Source organism: Canis aureus, chromosome 22, assembly GCF_053574225.1.
Source record: "Canis aureus isolate CA01 chromosome 22, VMU_Caureus_v.1.0, whole genome shotgun sequence".
Taxonomy (NCBI): Eukaryota; Metazoa; Chordata; class Mammalia; order Carnivora; family Canidae; genus Canis; species Canis aureus.
The window spans coordinates 15,581,984-15,607,766 of record NC_135632.1 but is presented as its reverse complement, the minus strand read 5'-3'; the positions used below and the strand labels follow the sequence as shown (position 1 = coordinate 15,607,766).

The following is a 25,783-nucleotide window of genomic DNA, read 5'->3' as shown; positions in this document are numbered from 1 at the left end:
CCTTGGTTTTTTCCATCAGGGACTGCCAGCTACTGGTCGGCTCTGCCAGCTTTTTCCGAGATCTGCGGCCACAGGTGCTCTCTCGCCCCCGTCGGATCTTCACTGTTTCTGGCAGCCCTTTACTGTTCTTGGCAGTCTTTCCTTTGAAGTTGTGGTTCGGGTTACAAATGTGTTCTAGTTTCGCTGAAGATAACATTTACATTTCTCTTTCTCTTTCTCCTTTATTTTAGGTGATTTGGGATAGGAAAAGGAGTAACTGTATTCTGCTATCTTAGAACTGTCTAGTGTTGCACATTTTTACGCGCTCTGGTTTCCACCAGATTAAACATTAGCCAGGGCTCTCGGGATAGGATTGGCATGTGCTGAAGCGGGGGTCTGCAAATAGAAAGGAAAGAAAATGGGAGTTGAGAGTAAAATAGGAGAGTTAAAAAGGAATCCATAGTCTACTTGCTATGCTGTGTGGCAGCGGAGTTCTCTTCTTTTCCACTTGGACTGTGGCTGGCTGTGTGCCACTGTTTGGGTGGGAGGTTGTGGCCAGGCAGGGCAGGGCATGAAAAATGCCTACCTCTTGGTCTGTCTCAGGGGAAGTTGTTTCAGCCCAGCAGCTCTTAGGCTGGAGGGGAGGGTACATGCCTCTGCTCTGAGCTAGTTGCAAGGCTCACTTCTCCATCTTTCCCCACATCCAAGCAGTCCAAGCATCCGGGATTCTGGCTGGCCTCCTCGAGATGGTAGCCAAGTCCTCCTCCCTGAAAACCAGGATCCTGACTCAGAGGAGGTTGTCCGGGGTCAGTGTTGTTGACCTTGTCTATGTGCCCAAAGAAAGAACATGTCCATCCAAAGGGAAGGGGTACTTGTGGGATATCCAGAGGATAGAGCAGGAGAGGAAAATCTTGCCCATAGAGTCTCAGGTTTGGCCCTTTATATTATTGTCTCTCAGGTTACCACACTACCCAGAGGGTGCTATTTGTCCCCATTTTACAGATGAGGAAACTAGAATCTGAGAGAGGCTCAGAGACCTTTCTTTGGACACACGGCTTAGAGAGGAAGACAGGGATTTGGATGCAGTTCTATCTGGCTCCAGAGCCTGGACACTAGCCCCCTTATTCCCCTGCCTCCCACTCACCTTCCCATGGAGACACTACACATCCTCAGATAGTTGTCCTGTATCCATGTTCATGTCCCTGGGTGATTTTGTTGGATCCTCACTCTGTGTAGCCAGAAAAGAGCCTGGCTACATTTTAGATACAGGAAAGCCAGGCTTGAGAACCAATGCGCCACACCCTATATTTCTGTATCCCCTGTGTCTTGGCTCAGGCCTAGTCCCCTGGGACCAAATACACCTGGGCTCTTCTCTAGGCTCTGTGTGGTCTTGGGTCAGTCCCTTTACTCCTCTAGGCTCCGTCCTTACTTCTAAAATAAAATTGTCTGTGATCACTAGAAGAGCAGAACATGGACTCTGGAGCCAGATGATCTCAATGTGAATCTGAGCTCAGCACCTGTTCAGCCATGGGACGCCAGTTAATTAGTTACCCTTTCTGTAATCTAGTTTTCTCAACTATAAAAGGGGAATAATACCGTACACGTCTTACAGGGAGGGCCTAAGGATTAAATGGGCTCATAGATGTAAACTGTTCGGAACAGTGTCTGGCACATGGAAGTACTAGATAAGTGCCAGATGATATTATGTTAATTGTTATGATTAATGCAGGCAAAGGGGCCCGGCCCCTGGGCACAGTGGCTGTCGTAACCCATGCCCTCTGCTTTCTTCCAGGAGCTTGGGCCCCTGCCCCAGCCCGGTAGAGGCTGCGGAGGTGTGCGGTCCAGAAGTCTGGTACCCAGCCCGGAGGCCCCCGCGAGGTAGCGGTGGCCCGCGGCGGCCCCCTCCCGGCAGCGCACCATGGGCCAGAAGCTGTCGGGGGGCCTCAAGTCGGTGGAGGTGCGCGAGCCGGCGCTGCGGCCGGCCAAGCGGGAGCTGCAGGGGCCGGAGCCGGGGCGGCCGGCGCGGCTGGACCAGCTGTTGGACATGCCCGCCGCGGGGCTGGCGGTGCAGCTGCGGCACGCCTGGAACCCCGAGGACCGCTCGCTCAACGTCTTCGTCAAGGACGACGACCGGCTCACCTTCCACCGGCACCCGGTGGCCCAGAGCACGGATGGCATCCGGGGCAAGGTGGGCCACGCGCGCGGCCTGCACGCCTGGCAGATCAACTGGCCGGCCCGGCAGCGTGGCACCCACGCCGTAGTCGGCGTGGCCACTGCTCGGGCACCTCTGCACTCGGTGGGCTACACGGCCCTGGTGGGCAGTGACGCCGAGTCGTGGGGCTGGGACCTGGGCCGCAGCCGCCTCTACCACGATGGGAAGAACAGGCCCGGAGTGGCCTACCCCGCCTTCCTGGGGCCCGAGGAGGCCTTCGCGCTGCCGGACTCGCTGCTCGTGGTGCTCGACATGGACGAGGGCACGCTCAGCTTCGTCGTGGATGGCCAGTACCTGGGCGTGGCCTTCCGCGGCCTCAAGGGCAAGAAGCTGTACCCGGTGGTCAGTGCCGTGTGGGGCCACTGCGAAGTCACCATGCGCTACATCAACGGCCTTGACCGTAAGTGCCCAGGGGGGCGGCGGGGGGTGGGGAGCGGAGGCTGCCTGGCGCTGGAGGCTTCCGGGAGGGTGGCGGGAGCAGGTGAGGTCCTGTCCTCCGTGGTCGCTTGGGATGACCCTGCCCGTGCAGAGGACACGGACTCTGGGATGCTCTCATTTACTGGCTTGGTGATCTTAGGCTGTGCCTCAGTTTCCCCACGTGCAAAAGTGGCCCAGGGATAGGAATCTGGGTCAGGGCTGTTGCCAGGGCTCGACTAAGATAATAATGTAGGCAGAGTGCTTAGAACAGTGAGTGGCACCTAATAAGGATTTCCTGTGCTGCTGCTAATCATGAATCTTGCTGCCTGCATAAGGGTCGTGCAAAATGATGTCTCCTGTGTGCCAGGCCTCAAGCCCGCAGCAGGGGGAGAGTGACAGTAGAAGATACAGTTCCTGTACTTGAATGCCATGCACTCTGAGTTACTGATAAGTAAAAAGTAGTGATAATAACAACTATCATTTATTGACCGCCTGCTGAAGGCAGGGACCAAACACCCAATTTCCAGCTCTTGCTGGTGAATTGCCTGTTAAAAGGGGTCACCTGCCCCTCCTCTATAGCTGATCATTGCCTCCTAGGACCGAGCGCCAGAAGTTGTAGAGTCTTTTGATTTTTCCAAGAGGACCCAGGAATCTAGACTTGTGTGAAAGAGCCCAATTTTTGAAGTTGGCAGCTGTTGAAATCACCATGTTGGCAAACAAAACACCCTTGCAGGCTGCAGACAAGCCCCCAGGCTACTGGGGGGTGATCCTTGGCAGCTCTTCGGCCTCCTCTCATTTAACATGCACCATCATGCTGTGAAGCAGCTTAAAAATCATTGCAACAAAATTGGTTATGATGTTAGGAGGGAGTCACTCAGGGAGGCAGGGTGGCCTCTGCACAGAGGCATGTGTGGCCGCCAGCTGAGTGGAGCCTTGCGGGCTTATACACTTCTCATCCACACATGACACTTCCTGCCGCAGCCCGGATGAAGCTCATGGAGGCAGGTGCTTGCAGCCAGAATTCCCGTTTATTCACATCAGATGAGAGCTGTAATTGCCCCCTTTTCAGAGATGAGAAAACTGAAGAGTAGAGCTATAGAGAATCAGGCCTTACGTAGGTCTATCGGCCTTCGAAGCCTATTCTTTTCCCCTGCTCCCCCCTCCCTTTCAGTTGAGGGACTGAGAATAAAATCCCAGAAAAGAAGTCAAGAAGAAGATTTTACTCAAGAAAAATTTGTATTTCCTTGAGTGTAGGGTAGGTTGACTGATTTCAAGGGGGGAGGGCCAACAGAAAGTGGCCAGCCAGTGTGCTCAGCTCTCTGGTGTAATAGGCGACATTCTTGCTCAGATTTCATTTTCACGGATGTTAGACAAAGATTACCATCGATGGCAAAGTGTTCTGTATTCTCTGATTAACTGGTTAGATCTAGGACCAGATGAATGTGTCCTGAGAAAGGCTAGTTTAGTCATCCCAGTGCCTTGTGGAGAATGTGGTAGACATGAGGACTGGCCAAACCCAGTACTGAGAAAACCAACAGCAACAACAAACACTCCTTTCAAGCAGAATTGGAAAACTTACTTGCCAGGATTTATCATGGGTGGAGGAGTGGACTTGGCATACAAGGCTTTGGAGTCTGACACGCTATAGTTCCAACTGCATCCCCAATGCTCAATGGTTTTGTGTCCCCGGTGAGCCATTCTAATGCCTTACAACTCATTCTGCTTATCAGTAGAATGGGACAGTATCAGGCCCCTTTCACAGCTGCTGTGAGGTTGGTATGGTGGTACCAATAATATGGTAGCTGAGATTAGGGGCTGACATGGATACCCAGTAGGAGCTCCCTGAGCCAATGGTTGGGCCCCCAAGGTGGGCTTCCTCTTGGGTATTAGTTCATGCTCAGCTATTTGTTGCTTCGTTTTCAGGTTCAAAGCTAAGGTGCTAATGAGGTTGTAGCCAGTGGCACGCCCATGCATGTTAGGCTCAGGAGCAGTCAAGCCACGATATCCTCCTTGGTGTAATGTTGGTGGGGAGCTGGATGAGAGAGGACAGCTGTTTGGGGGGCACTTTGAGCTCTTGGATCCTTCAGGTGGCTAGAGAAGCTTGGTGAGGCTGAAACTTGGTCTGTTCCATCCTCCTCCTCATTGGCAGGGACTTTTGAGGTTGGCTGGAGCTGGAATGCTCATCAGAAGGCAAGGGAAGGCCAAGATGTCATGTGATGCAAACCTGTAGCATCTGTTGTCCCATGTCAGGATTGGCTTGTCTGCTATGGCACTGGCCTGTTCTCCAGACAGGAGTGATATTCTCTCTTATGGGCAGGGTATGATGCAGAAAGGGGGAGCCTGAGCTGTTCTGGGCCATGGTCAGCCTAGGATAAGCCCTGACTATAGAACGGGCCATAGGACATGCTGCAGTGGAGTCTGATAGGGGCTGGTTGGGAGGGGACTGTGTGATGCCTGTAGCTGGTGACCTGAGCTGATGTCCACCAGGGGTAGCCCTGGATACCGGGAAGGATTTGGTTCTAGGGAGTCCCTGGACAGGGACGGTGACCCAAGGTGGGCTTTTGTACGTGAGAATTCTGAGCCAACATTGGTTGTGGACATGATGTCAAGTCCCCACACTCAGACCTGACGGGGAAAAGGGGGAGCACAGTCAGAGACAGGCTCTGGAGCAGAAAGGCAGGGCTGCTCTCTGGAGTGGCTTCCCCAGAAGATCATCGGGGAGAGAACTGTGCCCAAGGCCCCTCACAGACCATGATCAGCTCTGGCCTCATCACTCACCAGAAGGCTGGCCACAAGGATTACTTCCTCTCTCTGAACCTCAGTGTTCTCCGTTGTAAAATGGACATGATAAAGCTTGTGGGCACAGAGCAGACACATAGCAATTGGTGCTCACTGCTTTCATTAACCAGGCGAGCTGAGCCAAGCCCTGGGATTCACCTATGGGTTACAACAAAAGTGGCCTTAATGGAAGCTTCTCCTCTAATGTGATGGAAGTAAGTTGATGGATATCCTTTTCTCAGTTTTTGAATTTTTATGCCTATGAAAGCAAGACTTAAAAAGGACTAACCACGTTTAACTCTGAAGCACTTCTAGGGGCCAGAGCTCCTAGAAGCATGCTGTCCTGTCTTAAATGCATTCTTCAGCCACGGCATGGAGCGAAGCAGCTCTGCATCTCAGGGTTTACTGTAAAGAGCTTCAGGACGCCCAGGGCCCTGCCATATGAGCGAAGCATGGATCCGAGGCTGGGCAACTGGGCAAGCTGTCTCCGGATGATGGGGTCCACAGCCCAAATGATAACAGCAGTAATAACACACCACCAATAACTACCTCTTATGTAGCACTTAGCCTGGGCTGGCCTCCTATTCACAAATTTTAACTCATTTAATCCTTGTAGCTAGTCTTTCAGCTGATGCCTTTATTATCTCATTTTACAATGAAGAAATGGAATCACAGAGAACCTGAGTAAGCTGCTTGAGGTCACACAGCCAGTAACTAGGAGAACCAGGACATTCAAACCGAGGCACACTGGCCCCGTGGGCCCCTTGTGGAGATGTTGGCAAAGGGGGCAGGATGAGAAGGAAAAGGAGAGGCTGCTCCACCGGGCGGGGTGGCCACGCAGCCAACTGGTCCTTTCCTCCTGCGGTGGGTCCGGGTGAGACCGTGAGACGCTGTCCCGGCTGTTCTCCTCCCTCTTGCCTTCATCTCCAGCCCTCAAAGCTCTTGGCTCAGCACAGAGCTCCACGGGGTGTTCTGAAAAGTTAGCTGCATCAAGACAGCCCCAGCGGTGTCTGGGAATCAGGCCTGCTTTGGTCGCTAACGGGAGAATGTCACTGAAAATGTCCCAACTGCTGTGAGGTTTGGCCCAACTGCTGCGAGGTGGGCCAGGCCTTTGGAATCGGCTCCAGGCTGGTTTCCAGAACTGCTCCTCTGCTCCCTGGCTCCTCCTGCCACATGTTGGAGGCCAGGAAGGTTGACAGAACAGCTTTGTCTCCTGCCCTGGAGGTCTTGGGTGGTGAGTGGTGTGTGAGCGCCACAGGAAGTGGAGAGGGGCCCCAGACAGGGACAGGTGGGCTTGGAGCCCCGTGCCGCTTTGACAGGGGACTCATAACGGTCAGACTTTTTAAAATACCACCCCTGTTTTGTGCTCCGGGCCAAGTGTCCTCTATCTTTCTTAACCCATACAGTAAACGTTGGGGCAATGTTGCCATTATTTCCATCTCGTAGATGGGAAAATGGAATCTTGGAAAGTAAAGAATTTGTGCACTTGCTCAAGGCCAAGCAGGTAGCCAGCAGCAGAGCTGTGCTTAAACCCAGGCCAGAAGAGTCGCGTGCCCTGCCCCCTGCCTCCTGGGCCAGCCCCGACCCCATTCTGCCCACCGCGTAGGGCCCGGTTCCGCAGAGCAGGTGTTGGTGCCAGGGCGTCTTTCCTGGGGGGTGGAGAGGAGGAAACGGAGGATCTCAGGCCTAACTGGCAGGGAGGTCTTGTCCACCTGCATCGAACCGGGGAAACTGTATTTCCAGACGCTGTTCCTAGATGGTTTAATTGACCTGCCAACAAGTATTTATTGGCGCAGCAGCTCAGGGGAAGAGGCTGGCAGCCGGCCAAGGCTTCTGGTATTGATGAAGGCCAGAGAGACTTTTCTACTGGGCTGAGTACAAGGGCACCATCCCCTTGCCAGAGTCAGTCTGCACTGAACTCCCCACCTTCCTGCTCGACTCCCATGTGTCTACAGGGTGCCACAGTCCTCCCAGCCTCCTCTGCCCTCTCCACCCAGGCCTGGTCTCCCCTCGCTCCTCTACCCTCTCCACCCAGGCCTGGTCTCCCCTCGCTCCTCTTCCCTTTGCACCCAGACCTGGTCTCCCCTCACTCCTCTGCCCTCTCCACCCAGGCCTGGCCTCCCCTCGCTCCTCTGCCCTCTGCACCCAGACCTGGTCTCCATTCACTCCTCTGCCCTCTCCACCCAGGCCTGGTCTCCCCTCACTCCTCTGCCCTCTCCACCCAGGCCTGGTCTGCCCTTGCTCCTCTGCCCTCTGCACCCAGGCCTGGTCTCCCCTCGCTCCTCTGCCCTCTCCACCCAGGCCTGGTCTGCCCTTGCTCCTCTGCCCTCTCCACCCAGGCCTGGTCTCCCCTTCACTTCTCTGCCCTATTCTTCTGCCCTGATCCCAACTCATCCTCAGCCCAGGGCTCTGCCCCCTGCACCCTCATTTAGCACCGAGTGCCCCCCATCTGCCCCATTCACTTACTTTTCCACATGTGTACCTTCTTTCCCCAAGTGGATATGGAGTAAGTTTCCGTAGGACGAGCGGTGTTGACCCAGGAGGCGCGTGTGCGGAAGTCAATACAGTAGGGACTTAAAAATATCTATGCATATACTTTTGAAAGGCAAGCTGTGCACATAGCAACACATTTTTTTTTGAGATTTTATTTGTTTATTTAGCAGAAAGAGAGAGAGAGAGACACAGAGCTCCAGTAGGCAGAGCAGCAGGCAGCAGGAGAAGCAGGCTCCCCACGGAGCAGGGAGCCCTACGTGGGGCTGGATCCCAGGTCCCTGAGATCATGACCTGAGCCGAAGGCAGATGCTTAACCCCCTGAGTCACCCAGGCACCCCCATAGCAACAAATTTAAATATTACAATGAAATACCCCCCTGGCTATTAGCTCCCCAGCTCCCCTCCCTGCTGGCAACCACCATTAATAGTTTCTCATGTGTCCTTCCAGAATTTTATGACAGAGAAATTTTACATGAATGTGATCATGCTGTAAACATTGGTCTGCCTCTCCCTTCCCCTTTAACAGAGCTTGGCGATTATTTAATATGATTGCCAGAGAGTTGCCTCATTCTTTATTAATAGCTGCATGGGTTTGCTTGGTATGGTTGTATCATCCTTTATTTTATTCAGACCCCCGTCTTTTTTTTTTTTTTTTTTTTTTTTGACATCTAGGCAGTTTCCAATCTTTGCGAGTAAACATTTGATTCCAATTTAAATTTCATTTCTGCCCCCTTCTGGCTAACTAACATCCTCGAACCTTCGTTTTTCTCCCATCTGTGCAGTGGGAATAATTATGGGTGCCTTGCATAGCTGCTGTATGAGAAATGAGGCAGAAATGAAGCATGGTCCAGCACGTGGCTCATGGGGGGGGCGGGTGCTGGAGGGCGCTGTGGGTCTTACTGTGCTTACCCGGCATTACTGACTGTACCATGTCCAGGGCCTAGCTCATCCTGGCCACTTGATGAATCTTGTGAATGATTTGCTTTGTAGTTTACAATACAGTAGAATCACATTAATTTGCTGTTCAGGAGGCTTCAAACACAGTGCTAGACTCGGACTATTGGAGTTGTGTAATCTGGTCAGTCCTTATGTAGGTGAATGTCAGTGCGCTAAGTCACCTGTACGGGGCAGAGCCAGATGGGTGTGGGTTGCTGTGCTGTTGCTGCTGTTGCCACTGCTGACGGTGGCAGCCGTTGGAGGCAGGGACTCCCTCCGTGACACCCTCGGAACTGGGCACCTAGTAGGTGCTGAGTTAAGTACATGTGACTATACTGGCCTCCCGCCACCTGTAGAGCTTTTCTATTCTGGAGCAGGACCCGAGTCACAGATGGCTGGAACAGAGGGAGGCTGGCCCTGAGAGGCCGCCCCCTTGAAGCGTGACCCCAGAGTGACCCATTCCCACCTCGCATTGTGTGTGGAGCACAGCACATCTGTCCCCACACCCGGGCCAGGCGGAGGCGGCACGATGGGCTGGGCAATTCAATTCAGAATCTGGACACTCAGAAACTGGCCTCTACCCTTTGTTTTCTACAAAAAGGCACAGGCTTGCAGCTGAAAACCGTTCATGCTCGGACACAGTGGCCCTGCTCTGGGGGGGGAGGGGTCACATTTGAACAGTCGTGAGTAGGTTCACTCTTGGAAGTCCCGCCTGCAGGAAGGGGGCTTTGGAACACGGGCTCAGTCAAGAGAGCGTCGCTCGCTCGTGGGCCGCCGTGGAGTCATACGCAGGGCCACTGGAAACCATCTGCGCCTGCCCTCCCCCTCTCAGAGGGGCTTCGTGGGAAGAGCTGGGGCTCACTCCTGACTGGGCTGCTCATGAGCCATGACACTGAGCAAGGCAGTTCACCCTGGAGCCTCAGTTTCCTCATCTGTAATGATAATAGAAACATACTGTGCCACAGGCATTGGGATTGTGGGTGATCTACAGAAAGTGATGGGGCGCGTGCCTGGCACATAGTAGGCCCTGGGAAAATGTAGGTTTAAAAATATCCGGTTATGACAATCGCAGCTCCCACAGATGGGTAAAATTACTGTCAACGTTATTCAATGTGGAAATAATTGTCGTTAGTATATTTTGGTCCACGTTGTGAAATCTGAGGGGTTTCGTGTAAGGGAATATGTTGGTTTGGGGAGGTTTTGGTCTCTTTTCTCTTTAAGATACTTGATGGAGGGGCACCTGGGTGGCTCTGTGGTTGAGCCTCTGCCTTTGGCTCAGGTCGTGATCCTGGGGGGTCCTGGGATCTAGTCCCCGTAGGGAGCCTGCTTCTCCCTCTGCCTGTATCTCTGCTTCTCTCTCTCTGTATTTCTCATGAATAAATAAATAAAATCTTAAAAAAAAAAAAAAGATACTTAATGGAAATACCACCTGAGGTTCAAAGACCACTGTGAGTCTATCACAAATGAGCTGAGAGTGTCGAGCCTTCCCCATGAGCAGTTTCAAAGGTTTCCAGCTAAGTGTCTGGTTTAAGTGTTTTGTGGTTCCTGGGGGCGACTTGCTTGGTGAACGTGTGTTCAGCAAGGAGATCCAAATAAGCGGCCTACTGACCAGCTGTGGCCCGCATATGTATTCAGTGGGGACGAGCTGCCGAAGTGCTGGGCCTGAGGGGCAGCCTCTGCCTCTGAACAGATGGTCACTAGGCCCGGCTGTGGGGGAGCCCCATGTCGGGCCTTTGGAGGGAAGGGGAGACGAGGTGGCCGGGAGGAGCTGGCAGGAGGGTGAAGCAGGCCCTAGGCACTGGAATGAGACAAGTACCATCTGGTAGCCAATGCCAGACCCCCATTTTACAGGTAGGAACTGACTGGACCAGAGAAATGGGAAGACTTGTCCAAGGTCACTGGCTAATTAGCAGCAGAACCAGACCTAAAACCCAGGCCTCCAGTCCCCTTTGAAAGTGCAGAAACAAAAGAGTGAGAATCCAATGTGGTTCATGAGCCTGTATTGAGAAACCCTGACATAGATGAGAGAGGACATGTCAGAGTTCAGGAGGAGAATGACGCCTTCCTAGGAAGTGGCCTTGGCAGCCTGGGCAGCACTGAGACCCTCTGTGGCTCCCCCGAGCCTCCCGCATGTCTGAGACCCTGTCCCGACCCTGCTCAGACCATAGAGCAGGGAGTTCAGCACAATCAGAGACCAGGGATCACCAGTCCCCCCATGTCCTACCCGGATGGGCTAGGCCTAAGTTTCCTCAGCATTCTTGTCTGTAAAGTGGATTTGATGATTGGACTCACCCCATAGACTTGGTGTCAGTAGTGCTTCTCACACCCTGTTGGGCATTCAGGTCAGCTGGGATGTTGTTAAATGAGGCTCTGACCTAGGAGGTATGTGTAGGGCCCAAGAATCTGCATTTCCGACAAGCCCCTGGGTGAGTCTCATGCTGCTGCAATGTTGAGGGAAGGGCACCGGGCGAGGCTTCCACATGCATGGCTTGTCCACTACTCCCACCGTCCACCTCTCTAACCCCCAGTCTGGTCCTGCAGCCAAACCAGTCTGCTTATTCCTCCCTGCCTTGGTCTGTGCCGACCTCTTTGTTGGATATGGCCTGTTTCCTCCCCACCCCCCGACAAGGCCTAGTGTTACCAAGCCTGGCTCTACCCACCACCCCTCCTGCTTGGTGGACAGGAGGGTAGTTCCTGTGCCCTGCCCTCCCCCCACTCCCCACTCTTCCACTGTCCAGCTGTGTCTTCTACACTTCCTCCCTTTCCTACCCAGCCCCATTTCCCTCTTGTTCTCATCCTCCCTCAACCACTGTGTGACTCAGTTTACCTGTACTGGAACCCAAATTTGCACAATTACCAGCAAGGTATATACAAGGAAATCCGTGACTTTCCCATGAAGCCAACTTTGTTTGGGAAAGGATTACTGCAAATAGAAATGGCTCTTTGTTCAACAGTCATTGATCGAGCACCTACAAAAGGCCAAACACCGCTTGGCGCTGCTCATGCATCCCATCGTCTTATTTAAACCCCCATAGCCCTGTACGAATGCTAGTAAGGGCCCCATGCATGTTAGCTCGTTTAGTGCCCACAGAAGAGGAGAAGGTACTGGTACCCCACTGCCCACACGAAGAGCCTGAGGCCAAGGGGATGAAGAGCCCACTCACAGCACAAACTCGGAGGCAGCCATCTGCACCGGGATCCGGATGGCCGGCTCAGCACCACCACCCCCAACCTCCAGGCCACACAGGGTCACCGTGAGCCTTGCTTCAGCTTTCCTGGTGGTCTCGGGCCTTAGCAGAAGGGTTTACTGGAGCTGGCATCAGCAATCCCACTGGCACAGCATTTAAACCCCCTAAGGACAGGACAGCCACGCTGTGTTCATTCTCACCTGGGTGCACGGGAGCCGCGTGGAGGCAGAGTGGGTGCTGCAGGGGTAGCAATGAACGGGGTAAGCAAATCTGCAGGATGGTGTAGAAACGACTGGGGAGAGCCAACAGCCTCCCAGGCTGGCAGCAGCATTTGTTTGCTGCGGTCAGGAAGCCAGCCGATCCTCCCAGTCGTGTCCCTTGGTTAAGGCAAGGGGGCAGTTAGCATGAGTTACAGCCCAGCCCAGACACTAATAAGGCTGCTTGTCTGAGGCCTTCCATAATTCAAGTTAAGGCTGTACCGTTTAATGGCCCTTCTTCATCAGATCTTCCAAGACTCGGTGCCTCCTTAATGATTTATTTGCTTGGGATGAAATTAAGCCGAGACAGCGTGAGCTTGGAAAATACTGCCGTGCTGGTTCTTCCTAGTTCTTCATCCGTAGTGGTGGCGTTTCTATAAATAGAGCTGTGAGCCCTGCTTCGGGACCCTCCTGCTGGGAGCCCCAGTGGGCACAGGCCGCCCGTCATGATGCTCTTGGACCACACCTGACGAGGCACCTGGTGCTCCTCACCTTTCCCCACCTCCGAGGCCGGTGACCCTGCTGGGGAACAGCAAGGGGCCAGAGCCACCCGCAAAGATATTGTCGCCTTGGCTTTGGAGCCATTTAAGTGCAAATGTTTGGGGTGATCCATTTGGGGCTACAGCCACGTTCCAGATCTTGTCCCTGTTGATGTTTCTCCCTCAAAATGCATTTCACGAGGGTATCCCAGGGTGAAGGCAGGTTTGCTTCTGGTGTTCAGTGAGGTGGATGACAGCTGTCTGTCTGGTGCCGAGGCCTGGCTAGGGAGAGCGTGTGGGATCCTGTTCATCTTCCTAAGCGTGGCCGCCTCTGGGGTGAGGGGCCAGAGTCACAGCTGAGGGCCACTTGGAGGGCTCACCTGGAGGCCAGGTGCCGAGTGGGGGTGGTATGGCTAGTCCAGCACCTCTGGGGTTCAGGAGACTCCAGAAGTCTCAGGGAAGGAATGAGTGTCATGGTGTGTGAGGACTGAGAGGTCCAGGAATGTGTGCTGCTTCTGCACCTTTGGGATGGCGGAGGTGCAGTATTGAGACCTCCGGAGTTACTGTTTTTCTCCCTGCTGGCAGAGGCGATGTCATCCCATCTGTCCTGGTGAGCATCTGGCACATGGTGAGTTCTCGGTGAACATCTATCGAATGAATGACTGGATAGCTCAGAGTCCACGTGGCAGGGTGAAAACCACCGCAGGTTCAGGTGGAGGACGAGGCTCAGAGACAAGAGCACTTTCTTCCTACAGCATCTGCACAAAAGAGTCTACAAGCTTCCCATTGAAACGGCGGCAAAGGGAATCCTCAGAAGTTTCCAATTAGCCAGGAATAGTAAATGGAAATTAGTTGCACTCTGCCCATAGCCACTAATTTGATCTTCGTATAAATAAGCCATTGCTCTTCCCTCAACCACAAACGGTCCTGCGTGGGCCAGTCTATTCTGCGGTTATAAGGAGGTGATTTATCCCTTCACTTGGTGTTTATGAAAAGCCTGACCTGTGCTGACCGGGGGCAGGAGCTGGGCTGCAGCGGGGAGCGAAGCAGGCCCCCTTTCCACTCTCCATGGAGCCACAGTCAGCTGGAGAGCCATGGTCACAGTGAGAGAGGCTTTCTATCACTCAGCCGATCGGTCAATGGCTATTTTTTTTAAACATCTCCGATGTACCAGGCACTGGGGGTATTGTGATGACAATTTAGGAGGAGAGACAGAAGCAGAAAAAAACAAATCTATGATAATTCTAGATAGAAATGTGGCTAAATGAGCAACACAGGAGACCATGATGGGGGGGAGGGGGTCCTCCAGGCTGCTGCCAGGGAGGGGAATTGGAGACCCAGATGGTAAGTGGAGGCAGCCCTGGGAGGATCTGGGGAAAACGGGGTTTGTGAGCACAAGGCGACAAGTCTATGGCCGAGGGGAGCCAGCCAGGGCTGTGGGAATTAGGGAATAGCAGAGGCTGGACTTGGGGGCCTGCAGGCTGTGGCATTTTCTTTCATCCTACAGACTCAGATGATTCACTGTTTTTTAAAAAGTTGTCATGACGGACGCCATGGCTCAGTGGTTGAACGTCTGCCTTCGGCTCAGGGTGTGATCCCGGGGTCCTGAGATCGAGTCCCACATCAGGCTTCCCGCAGGGAGCCTGCTTCTCCCTCTGCCTAGGTCTCTGCCTCTCTCTGTGTGTCTCTCATGAATAAATAAATAAAATCTTAAAAAAAAAAAAAGTCAATGACCTTGTTTTAAAGAAGCAGCATTTAAAGTTCCTTCTCTATTGGTGCGTGCCTCCCGGTTCTACCGAATGAACTTTGGTGAAGGTGGCCTTTGACTGAGGTGGATATCGCCATTTCCATTTTATAGATAAGTCGATTGAGGCCCAGAAAGTTTGGCAGCCTTGCCCTGGTTGCGCAGTGAGTGGGAGAGCTGATTTGAACCCCATCTGTTATTTCTCCACCTTGTCACTGTTCCAGAAGCTGATTCTAGGGGTGTGTGTGTGAACACAATAGGGCTCCATGGGTCTACTAAGAGCCATCTGGCAGTCCAGCCAAGAGAAGGGGCCTCTACGGAGCAAGGAAGCCCATGTGGGCCTGGGCAGGTCTCTGCCCTTCACTGATCTTTTGTTCCTTCGGGTTGTCCAGTGAGCCTGAGTGAGCCGTGGCTGGGGATTTGTGGCTCACAGTCTTCCCTATCTGGGTGGTGGGTAGGTGACCCAGGGCCTGGAGCCTACCCCACCACCATGGCCAAGGTCTGGGCCAGCCACTGTCTACTGTGCTTCGTTCTTCATATTCTTGGCTGCACCTCGGGGAGTGGGACAGCTGGGTGGGTTCTGGATGGTGGATTTTGCCCTGTGTTCTGTCCCCTGGTGTTGGGGAGCTCCAGGGCTCTGATAGGCATGTCTGTTGGCTCGGGTGCTTGTCACTTCAGGCTGGGTGAGCCACTCAGGAGGTACACAGCAGGTACAGGGCTGTTTCCTTTTTGGTTGGCACCGTCAGCTTCCCTCAGTTATTCAAAGTGTTGTGGCAAAATGGAGTATTCCGATGTTTGAGAGTTGAAAAAGCATTCTCAAGCTGAACTAAACTTCATTTACCCGGAATCTGGTGTTGGGTGGCAAAGAGGGAAGAAGGGGTTAGGTCCTGGAAAAAAATGCTAGATTTGGAGCCAGGTAAGCTGGCTCAGCCCCATTTCAGCTTAGCCGCCGGCTATGTGTGACCTTGGGCAAGTCACCTCCCCTCTCTATGCCTTTGTGCCTCCACTGCAGGAAGGAGGGGATCGGACAAGATGACCTCAGAGGATCTCCGTTATTCTGTGCTAATATTCGGAGACTATCTGCACGGCTGATATTTTGGATGACAGACATTTTACACGGCTGTGCTATCCAGTACAGCAGCCACTAGCCACAGCCGGCTTCTTGCATTTGAGTTTAAATTTATTCAAGTTAGGGATCCCTGGGTGGCTCAGCAGTTGAGCGTCTGCCTTCGGCTCAGGACGTTATGCTGGGGTCCCAGGATCGAGTCCCGCATCAGGCTCCTTGTGGGGAGCCTGCTTCTCCCTCTGCCTGTGTCTCTGCGCGCCCCCCTCCCTCATGAATAAGTAAATCTTTAAAAAAAATAATAAATTCATTAAAGTGAGATAAAACTTCAGCTTCTCAGTTGCACCGGCCACATTCATGTGCTCCATAGCAACTTGCGGCTGGTGGCTACCATGTTGGGCGGGAAGATGCAGAGCGTCTCCATCGTTGCACAAAGCTCTGGAGGCCAGCACTGCTTCAGAGCCCCTGGGGAGGACCAGGGAGCATAACGGAGGGGTGTGGGCCCCTGTTCCCATCACCCTGGAGTCAGTGCCGGGAGAGGAGGGTCGGGTCTCCTGGGGGCCTGGCTTGAGCAGGGTGGGTGTGGGAAGAAGATTTGGCACAGATGCCCTTCCAGGGAGTGTTGGGCACAACCAGGAAACCTTGGAGAATGTCAAAGGTCCTGGGCGGGGAGAGCCAGTGGGGCGGTGACAGGAGGTATGCCTGGAATGCCGAAGAGGAGGGCCTGGGGACCACAGGGGCCAGGAGCCCCATCTGGGGAGGGGCAGCTGCTGCAAGGAAGCCAAAGCCCAGGCCACCCGGGATTCAGGCTGGGATGGGGTGGGGAGCAGCCTGCCCCTTGCTAGATCTGTGTCCTTGGGCCAGTTCCTGAGCCCACGGGGCCTCCACCTGCTCGTGGGTAAAAGGGGAGACCAAAGAAAAGGTTTTTACTGAATGCACTAAGATCAGGCTCTGGAAGGCCCACCGTAAATGGTACAGCCAAGTCACGCCTGAGACAGTGTCCCAGAGCACTGTTGACTCTTCACGTTGACCTGCAACCATAGCCTGGGCTGAGGGGTGAGTTTAAGGTTCTGGGGCGTCCGCCCTGCCTTTCCAAATGGGCTCTTTGGAGAAGGGGACCAGCACATTCTCCCTGCGTCCCCTCGGCTCCGAACACGCAGGCGCTTGCCCCACGCGGGTGAACAGAAGGGTGCTGGTGGCCACCGTGCAGGGGCCGCGCAGGCTTGGCCGCTCTGCTCCTGACCCAGCAGCCTTCCAGACGCTTCCAGAGTCGTCGGACGCTCTCCTTGTCCCTGACACATAGGCACATCTGGCCAGGCCTGCTGGTCTTTTTCTGACCCCACAGCACCGCTCAGGCTCTGACCCCAGCCCCACGGTGTGTAAACAAATCCAGGGCAGAGGGCAGAGGCCAGAGCTGGGCTTCCCGGCACCTCACAGAGTGCCCTGGGCAGGAAGTAGCCTGGTGTCTAGTTTCCCCATGCGGCCCCCTCCCCACGCAGAAAGCAGCTTCTCATCTGCGAGTCTAGCGGCGAGGTGACGGGCTGGCTGGCTGGTGGAGGGCGGATGGCCCACTACACGCCAGCCTTGGGTGGGTTCGTCACTCAGGCTGCCTCTGGCTTTTCCTGAGGTCTGCACCATGGACGTGCAGGACCCAGAGGTGAGCCCGAGCCCGAGCCCAGCCCCCGCCACCTTTCCTGCCACAGACCTGGTGTGCTTCCCGAAGAATGGCAGTGAGGACAAGTCAGAGATAAACCATTTGATAAACATCTCCCTGCCCCAGTGTTCTTAACATATACATACATATATCAATACACACACACACACACACACACACACACACACACATGCATGCATTCAGTCCTTTCGGCCCCGTGTGGGTCATATTAACGTCCCCATTTCACGGATGAGGAAACTTAAGGCTGTGAGAAGCTGAAAGGTCTCAGGGCCAGAACAGGAGTTGGAGCCTTACCCGTCTAACTCCAAGTTTGAAGGCTCCCTTTCAGGATGTCCCAAAGGCCTCCTTTCTTGCTCCTGGTATCTTTCCTCTGATCACGACGAGCTGTAGCAGGGTTCTTAAACCAGCTACTAGGCCCTATTGCGTCCCTGTTTTCCTTGCTTAGCCTCAGCTTAACGATCAGAACTTCTCTAGATGTGTGTTTAAGGCCAGGTTTTGCAGAGCTGTGTGACCTGGGCCAGCCACAGGACACTCTCAACCCCCTCTGCCCAAGCCTCAGGTGTCTTCACTGGACAGTGGGGACACCTTGTGTATCCAAGGAGCTAGAGGGGTGGCTTCCTCCAGCTAGTTTTCAGGGCCCATGGAAACCGTGCTCTCTGGTTTCTCCGTTGTCCCTGTGCTACCCACCCCTCACACCCCAAATAGAACCCTGGGTGGAACCCCTCTTAGTTCAGGACATGTCCTGCAGAGGACATGGGCCAAGCATGGGCCCCATGTTCTCAGCCTCCTGCCGGGAGGGAGGCTCCAGCTGGCTCTTCCCTGGGGAGAGGGGGTCTTAGGAGTGTCCCTTTCTCTAGGCCAAGCCAAGGAGATGTGTCCTGCGGGTGGCTTCCCTCAGCAGGGCTCAGAACCTCCAGCACAGGAGTGTGGCCTCCAGTCCTCAGACCATCATTTACATCTCACCAGGCATATTTCAGCCCTGCACTTTTTTTTTTTTTTAAAGAGATCTTATTTATTCATGATAGAGAGAGAGAGAGAGAGAGGCAGAGACAGGCAGAGGGAGAAGCAGGCTCCATACCGGAAGTCTGACGTGGGACTCGATCCCGGGACTCCAGGATCACACTCTGGGCTGAAGGCAGGCGCTAAACCGCTGAGCCACCCAGGGATCCCCCAGCCCTGCACCTTTGTTTACGCTGTGCCCCCTGCCTGGATGCCAGCCCCACTTCTCCATCTGCCTTTCTCAAGGCTCAGAGAGATGCCAACTTCGTTTTTAAAGTCCTCTTTGTGGGGACACCTGGGTGGCTCAGCGGTGGAGCGTCTGCCTTTGGCTCAGGGCATGATCCCAAGGTCCCGGGATTGAGTCCAGCATTGGGCTCCTTGCAGGGAGCCTGCTTCTGTCTCTGCCTCTCTCTCTGTGTCTCGAATGAATGAATGAATGAATGAATAAAATGAATAAAATCTCTTTTAAAAAATACATAAAGTCCTCTTCGGGGGTCTCGGTCCATAGTCGCAACTCCATTCTGTGCTCCTGGAGCACGTTTGGGTGGATAGAGGGAGTCCACAGGGCTCTGTAACCCAGAAAAGATGAGGGCACCACCACCTTCTTAGAGACTAATCCTCAGATGTCTTTCTCTGTGGCTCCTCCTTGCTGGACTCTGGGCCCTGTGTCCTCTCCCTCCACTAGCTCCAGAACCTTCTGAAGGCTCTTCAGGGCAGAGGGGAAAGGCTCTGAATTGGGCAGAAAGCCCGAGTTTGAATCCTACCTATGCCATTCCAGGCTGTGGGACTCTGCACTTTTGCTTTGTTGTCACCATCTGTAAGATGGCTAACAATGGCTCTGCTGCAGGGTGGCACAGAGAGGCCAGTGAGCCTGCCAACGTGAAAAGCCAAGCACAGCTCCCAAGGCCTGGCGTCGGGGACAGAGCTCGTGTGGATTTGTTTCTTCTCCCTGACAGCAGCAGCATGTCATAGAGTCCCAGGTAGATAGTGGGCACACAGTAAAGACTTCTTGTTTTTTTTCAGTACTTTCTTTTGTAATGTTTCTCCATTAAATGCAACCTGAAGTGCCCCATGGCCCAGAGCAGAAGCACCACGCTTGCTCAGCCTTTGAGGGGGCCTCTGCCTGGCCCTTGCCTCCTCCTCCCCCCACACACCCCTTCCCTGGCCTCTCTGTGCCCTCCCTTCCATGCCGCCCGGGCCACCGCACTGGCCTATAAATCAAACCTGTCCCTGGAGACCTCTGACCCGAACCAGATGGCCATACAACGCCAGCGCAGAGTAAGCTCAGCTTCTAACAATGCTTGACCCCTCCCCTGCCTGACCCAGGGCCCTGGAGCTCCTTTACACAGCTGCCCTGTCAATCACTCCCAATCCGTGATCCAGGCTCTAGCTGAGGGCCGTGACTTCTCAGAGACACTTAGGGACTGTCTTGGAGACATTCCATTAAGCCATATAAAGATCTCTGGAGAGTTCGTGGTGCCTACTTTCTCTACCACAGGCAGTAGCTTGGCCAGAGCTGGTGTGCTCTGTGCCATTGTCTCCCCCTCCTCCAGGAAGCCTTCCCTGGCTACAGCAGCTACTATAGCTTTTTTGCATGGAATGTCTGACCCCTCCAGGCAATCATTCATATATTGTTCATTCATTTGACATTTACCATGCTTCCTCTGCCTGGGCCCGCTGGGAAGCTGGGAAGCTGGGACATTGCCCTTACACCACCAGGAGCACCCAGAGACAGCTTTCGATATAATTACGGGACAGGGGGTTAGGGGCTACAGTTGAGCGTGAGACCCAGAGCACTGTGAGAAACTCAGAAGGTGGATGTGCTGTAACCGTGGAACTCAAGCTGAGTTTTCAACATTTTTTAAAAGATTTTATTTATTCATGAGAGACATGCAGAGAGAGGCAGAGACACACGCAGAGGGAGAAGCAGGCTCCCTGCGAGGAGCCCGATGCAGACTCTATCCCGGGACCCCGGGATCACACCCTGAGCTGAAGGCAGACGCTCAACCACTGAGCCACCCAGGCATCCCTCAAGCTGAGTTTTGAAGGATGAGTTGGTATTTGCCAAATGAAGAGGTGTGTGTTTCAGAGGAATAGCACATGGCAGGGACAGGCATGAGGTATGAAGCAGCTTCATAGATTCAGGGGCCGACAATTTGGAGAGCATGCTGGAAGTACACCTGGGGGAGGACCTGGGGGCTGGATGTGTATTAATATGAATCAGGCCTGGTTGTCTGGGACCAAAAAATCCCAATACTGTAGGCTTAAACAAGAATAGGGGTTCACTTCTCTCGTTTAAGAGAAGCCAAGAAGCAGACAGTCCAGTGATGTTGTGAGGCTCCGCGAGGTGATCATGCTCCAGGTTCCTTCTGTCTGCTACCTTACCTTCCCAGCTTGTGACTTCCATTCCCAAAGGTACCTCATGGTCCAGAATGGCTGCCAGAGCTCCAGCTTTTGCACCCACACTTCAGGCAGTAGGACAGAAGAAGAGATGAAGGAGGGCGCACTGTTTCCCTTAAAAAGTTGTTTCAAAATCACCACACCATGCTTCCCCTTATAGCTCAGTGGTCAAAATGTGATCACATACCGTTCTTCGCCTCAAGAAAGATGAGAACTGCAGTTCTTATCAGTAGGTACTGCTTTCTGTAAAGGATCCTGAGGCCCTACCCTGCCTCTGTGGGAAAGAACACTGCTCAGTTAGCAGGGCCTCCCTTTGCTTGGGCATGGAGCCAACAGCATGCATCCCCGTGCTTGTCTTGCTGGTCAAGGCCAGAAGCTCCTCTCCCCCAAAGGGTCCCCAAGGTGTTTGGTGTGGTTCCTGCAAACAGAGCCGGGCACATGATCAGTCCTTCTCCAAAGCCCCAAAGCTCAGCAGAATTCTAGGCGTGGGGTTCCTTGGTGCTCTGGAGTCTGATTTTGTTTCTGATCTACCGCCTCCTTAAGGTACCCGTTGCCCTCCCGCAAGCCTAGAGTCTGCACAGAATGGTCTGTGCAGTTAGAGCACGGACCAGGAGGACAAGAAAGAAACGCGCCGTCCCTAACTCGCTGCAGCCTCATGCCTCCGGGAGAGGTCTTCCAGAATGCAACGATGCCTCCTGCATCCGAGGAAAGTTTTGAGCCATTTCGTTTTCACAGCCGGAAATGCCTTGTCTCCTGGTTTAATTTCACACCTGCTGTGTGTCAGTCCCACCCCCTACCTCGAGGGGTGGTTGGGAGAGTCACATGGGAGACGGGAGGGCAAAGTAGGGAAGAGACGCAGAGGATAGCGGTTAGGAGCACAGGCTCTGGCCTCCGCCTGCCTGGGTTCCAATCTGGCTCCGCGGTGGTCACCGTGTGACCTTGCATATTGATTTGACTTCTCTGTGCCTTGGTTTCCTTAGGTGAAATGGGGACGAGAACAGTAGTTCCTACCCTGTAGAGCCATTGTGAGGCTCACACATGTGATAAATGTACGTGAAGGGCTTGGAGCCCAGCACGTGGTGTGCGCGTGTAAGAGGTTATCGCTCGGAAGAGCCCAACTTTGGTATCGGGCAGGCCGGGGCTTTGATTCTGGGTAAATTACTCCTCTTTGCTCTTTCCTCATTTGTAACAAAACAAGGATAGCCTGACCTACCCTGTGGCCCGAGGATTAGTGACATGATAGCTGTACAGCAACACATAGAACAGCAGATAAGCCAGAACTACAGAGAAGATTAGAGGAACCACACCGTGTCCCAGGCTCCATCAACAGCTCCTTTAACCTAAAAACACTTGAGAATTGGGCTGCTATTAACATTACTCCTGAGACAACTGGGGCCTAAGGACTTGCCCACGGTCATACACCCGGTGGGAAATGAAGTCAAGGTGTGACTTCTTGGGTGAACTGATCCAGAGTCTATACCGTCCTGTTTGGGAACGTAAAGAGGAGCAGGCACTGATTTTAAGAGGAGAAGAGAGCCTGGGGCTGGGGGTGGAGAGGGCCCGGAGCTTCAGGGACAGCTGCCCCTGAGGTGACACACAGCAGAGGACCAGGGCTCCTGAGCCGTGGTAGTTGGATTGGCACGCAGGACCTTGACCCCAGCTCAGAGGACGAGCTCCCTGGGCCCACCTCAGAGGAGGGCTATCCTTGCAGGCCTCATGTGGCCGGCAGTGCGGACAGCAGTGTGGACAGCAGTGTGGCTGCGGCAGGGTGACAGGCAGGGAAGGTGATGGATGGGGCTAGGCTGAGGCAGGCCTGGACCTCTCAGCTGCATTTAGACTTTAGCTAAACAGGAGGAGCTAGAGAAGCGTGAAGAAAGCCACATTTTTGGAAGCTTCGCGGTACGCGGAGGGGTGGCAGGCACTGCGGACTCTGTGCAGACAAGATTGCAGAGGACAGCGGAGGATGGGGCAGGCCACGTGGGGAGGTAACCCAGGAGGACAGACCCGGCAGGAGGAGAGAAGTCAGGGTGGCCGCAGTCTCTGGGTCCCAACAGTGTCAGGGCCCATGACAGCAGCTTTGTAGGATGGTCTTGTCTGATCCTCAGATGGTCCTGGGAAGTCAGTGGGACATACCCATTTCCCAGATGAGGAAGCAGAGGCTCAGGCGGTGAACTGGGGTGCCTGAGGTTGCAGGGCCAGGGAGCAGCAGAGCCTGGTACCGCGGGCTGGGCCCTGTGCACCCCCTCGCCCAGCAAGGCTGCTGTGGGGACGGGGGAGAGGCGGAGTGGGACAAGTGAGGAGTTGTTACCTGGTCTGTGGGGGGCGTGGGGGTGGGGGGATGCTTCTGTGTTTACCACCTTAAGGAATAGGCTTTTCTTTAGGAAGCAAAAGTTTGGTTGTGCTCAGTGAGCAGGAAAATGGAAGTGACCCTGGAGCAGAGATTTAGAGCCCTGTTGGCCGTTTAGGCGGCATCATGTTTAATAGCTTGGGACCCCAGCAGCAGAGTGGTAAATCCACTCTGCGCCGTGGGGTGGGGAGCCGGGCCTCTGGGGTCTCCCTGCTTTCTGAGTTCCGTCGGGACCCACAACAACTTGCAGCCTGTCTCGGAAGTGGACCCGCAGCTGGCCACCCCGCTCCCCTGGACTGCAGAGGCTGTTAGCAGCAGCCTCAAAGGAAGGCCCTGCCAGCATTACGCGGGGGACACACACAGGGCGCAGAGTTACGCTCCTGTCAGTCCGCAAGCACCAAATACATATGTGTGAATCCACACCAAGAAATAATGCTGGAGGGCTGTCCTCCAAGCAGGTCATCAAAGGTTTCTCGTAGGTGGCAGGCGGAGAGGCGAGTTTCCTGCTTCTATATGCTGAATATACGTTACAAATCAGCATATACACGAGGATATAAAAAGTGTTCCCCATCCATCCCCGTTTTCTGGCAGGTTCTTGGGGTGCCCGTGCCTCATCCCCCTAAGCCCCCTGGGTTTCAGAGCCGCTGTGGTGGGCGTCCCCAGGCCGGTTGTTTTGGCCCTGTGGTGGCATGTGCCTAGGCTCTGTCCTGAGCGGCAGGCAGCCACTCGGCTGGATGCAGCTACAACTTGGGGGTACCCCTCAACTGTTGCAGGGAGAGGGGTCTGTGGATAAAGGCCCCCATCTGTGTCAGTTCATCAACATACCCACACTTGTCTTCCTCCCATCCCTGTTGTGCTCTGCACTCCCTCTCATACTTTCAGAGATCATCTCCCCCTAAAAGCTATCTGCTCCCAAAGCATCATCTCAGGGGAGCCCCCATTAAGCCAAGCCCACTCTGACCAGTGTCTTATAGGGCTCCTCAGACACGTTCTAGGGTATATACAAGCACATCTGCATCCGTATCTAAATACGAATGTGTGCTTTTCACAAAGTGCAAATGAGACCAGACTGTACTTACCATTCCGCTGCTTGCTTCCTTGGTGACTCAGTGCCACACTGCAGTGGGGAATTCAGGCGCGGGTTCGTGCACCTGGCAGCCCTTCCTGGCGGCCTTGATCCTGCTCGCTGTGGGCGCCCACGGCCCCCAAGGATGGGACTGATCCCAGCTGGAGGAGACTGATCCTCAAGGAAGGGGAGTGTGTCACAAATCCCCGTCCTCATCCAGCAGGTCAGTCCAGACACTGGCTGAGCCTTCTCCACCTCCCCCAGGCCAGCTCTGAGCTGGGCTTTGCAGCTACAAAGACGGGCCGACATGACCCAGCTCATTTGTCGAGCAGAAGCAGAACAGTCCAGTAAGGGCTGCAGGTGCCCATAGACCACAGAAAACAGAGAAAGGGGACACACGGCACAGATGGCAGATAAAGGAGAGCTCTGCAGAGGAAGGGACCTCTGCGGCCTGAAACCTGGGCGTTTGCCAAGTGGGACAGAGCCCGAAGGGGTGAGGCAGGCCAAGGTGTGGAGGCAAGGGGGGAAGGGAGGGAGGACAGGGAGCAGATGTGGTGTTCCTCCTGACTCAGCCTATCATTTTCCTCGGCTGCGATGGATTCTTTTATCGCGACTTTCACAAGCAGGCCTGTGTCTGGCAGCAGCCTTAGGGTCAGGAACAGAGGAGATGATGGACGCGTTTGGACAGAGGCCCTTACTTCGTTCTTTGGGGAATTTGTCAAAAGCCGGTTATCTTTGAAAAACCAATTTTCAGGGATTTCACAGAAATCATTCCAGAATTTGTGAACGTTGACAGCTCTGCCCCTAATCAGCTGGGTAACCTTGGGAAAGTCACTTTAGAGCCTGCTTTGGGATTGTTCTTTTTTGCTTGTTTGAAAGCAGCTGACCAAATCTGAGTGGATCCATTTGGGGGTGGGGAGATGGGGACATTCATGAATACCTCCACCCCTTGTTTCAGGTCCTGCCTCCTTCTAGACTGCTTATAAATTAAGGGATAAGCAGAAGGATTCTCTCTCTCTCTCTGACCCCTTGCCCCTCAGATTGGAAATACACAGTACGGTCAGCCCAAAACATAAACCCTAACTCTACCACCATGTGACCCTGCGCAAGCCATTTTTTAAAAAATTCACTCATTCTGCACATTAATTGAGCACCTACTAAGTAATAATCACTGGTAGGCACTTGAGATACGAATGGCAGAGGCAAAACAGACAAAAACCTCTGTCTTCATGAAGCTTATATTTTAGTAGATGGAAATAGACAATCAGGCAATAAGTGACTAAAATGTTAGCTAGTGATGAGTACTATGGAGAAAAGTAGAGAAAGGGCTAGAGTGTGTTGGCGGAGGCCTTGTTGAGAAAGAGACATTTGAGGGACGCCTGGGTGGGTCAGCGGTTGAGCGTCTGCCTTCGGCTCGGAGCATGATCCCAGGGTCCAGGATCGAGTCCCGCATTGAGCTCCTTGCAGGGAGCCTGCTTCTCCCTCTGCTTGTGCCTCTGCCTCTCTCTCTATCTCTCCTGAATAAATAAATACAATATTTTTAAAAAAGAGAGAGAGAGAGAAAGAGAGAGAGACATTTGAGCCAAGGACTTGAAACAGGAGTAGCAGTGAGTCATGTGGGTACATCTGGGAAGGGCCATCCAGGCAGCAGTAACAGCAGGTGCGAAGGCCCTGAGACACATGTGCTGTGCAGGGTATGAAGCCAGAGAGGAGGTAGGCACAGGGATAGACAGATCAGGTATGGCATGTAG

General features: G+C 53.9%; 1 protein-coding gene across 4 annotated transcripts in view; it reads left to right on the top strand.

The window, feature by feature from the left end:
* The window catches only part of SPSB4 (splA/ryanodine receptor domain and SOCS box containing 4), an 80,281-nt gene that overhangs the window by 13,285 nt on the left and 41,213 nt on the right, over positions 1-25,783 (top strand). For 2 of the 4 annotated variants that reach the window (XM_077864934.1, XM_077864933.1), the window contains exon 1: positions 1,591-2,591. In XM_077864934.1, the coding sequence (XP_077721060.1) occupies positions 1,898-2,591 (694 nt within the window). In that variant the 5' untranslated portion in view covers positions 1,591-1,897. Of the gene's footprint in view, positions 1-1,563; positions 2,592-25,783 lie in introns of those variants that run through there. The other 2 variants (XM_077864932.1, XM_077864931.1) reach the window with 2 other exon arrangements.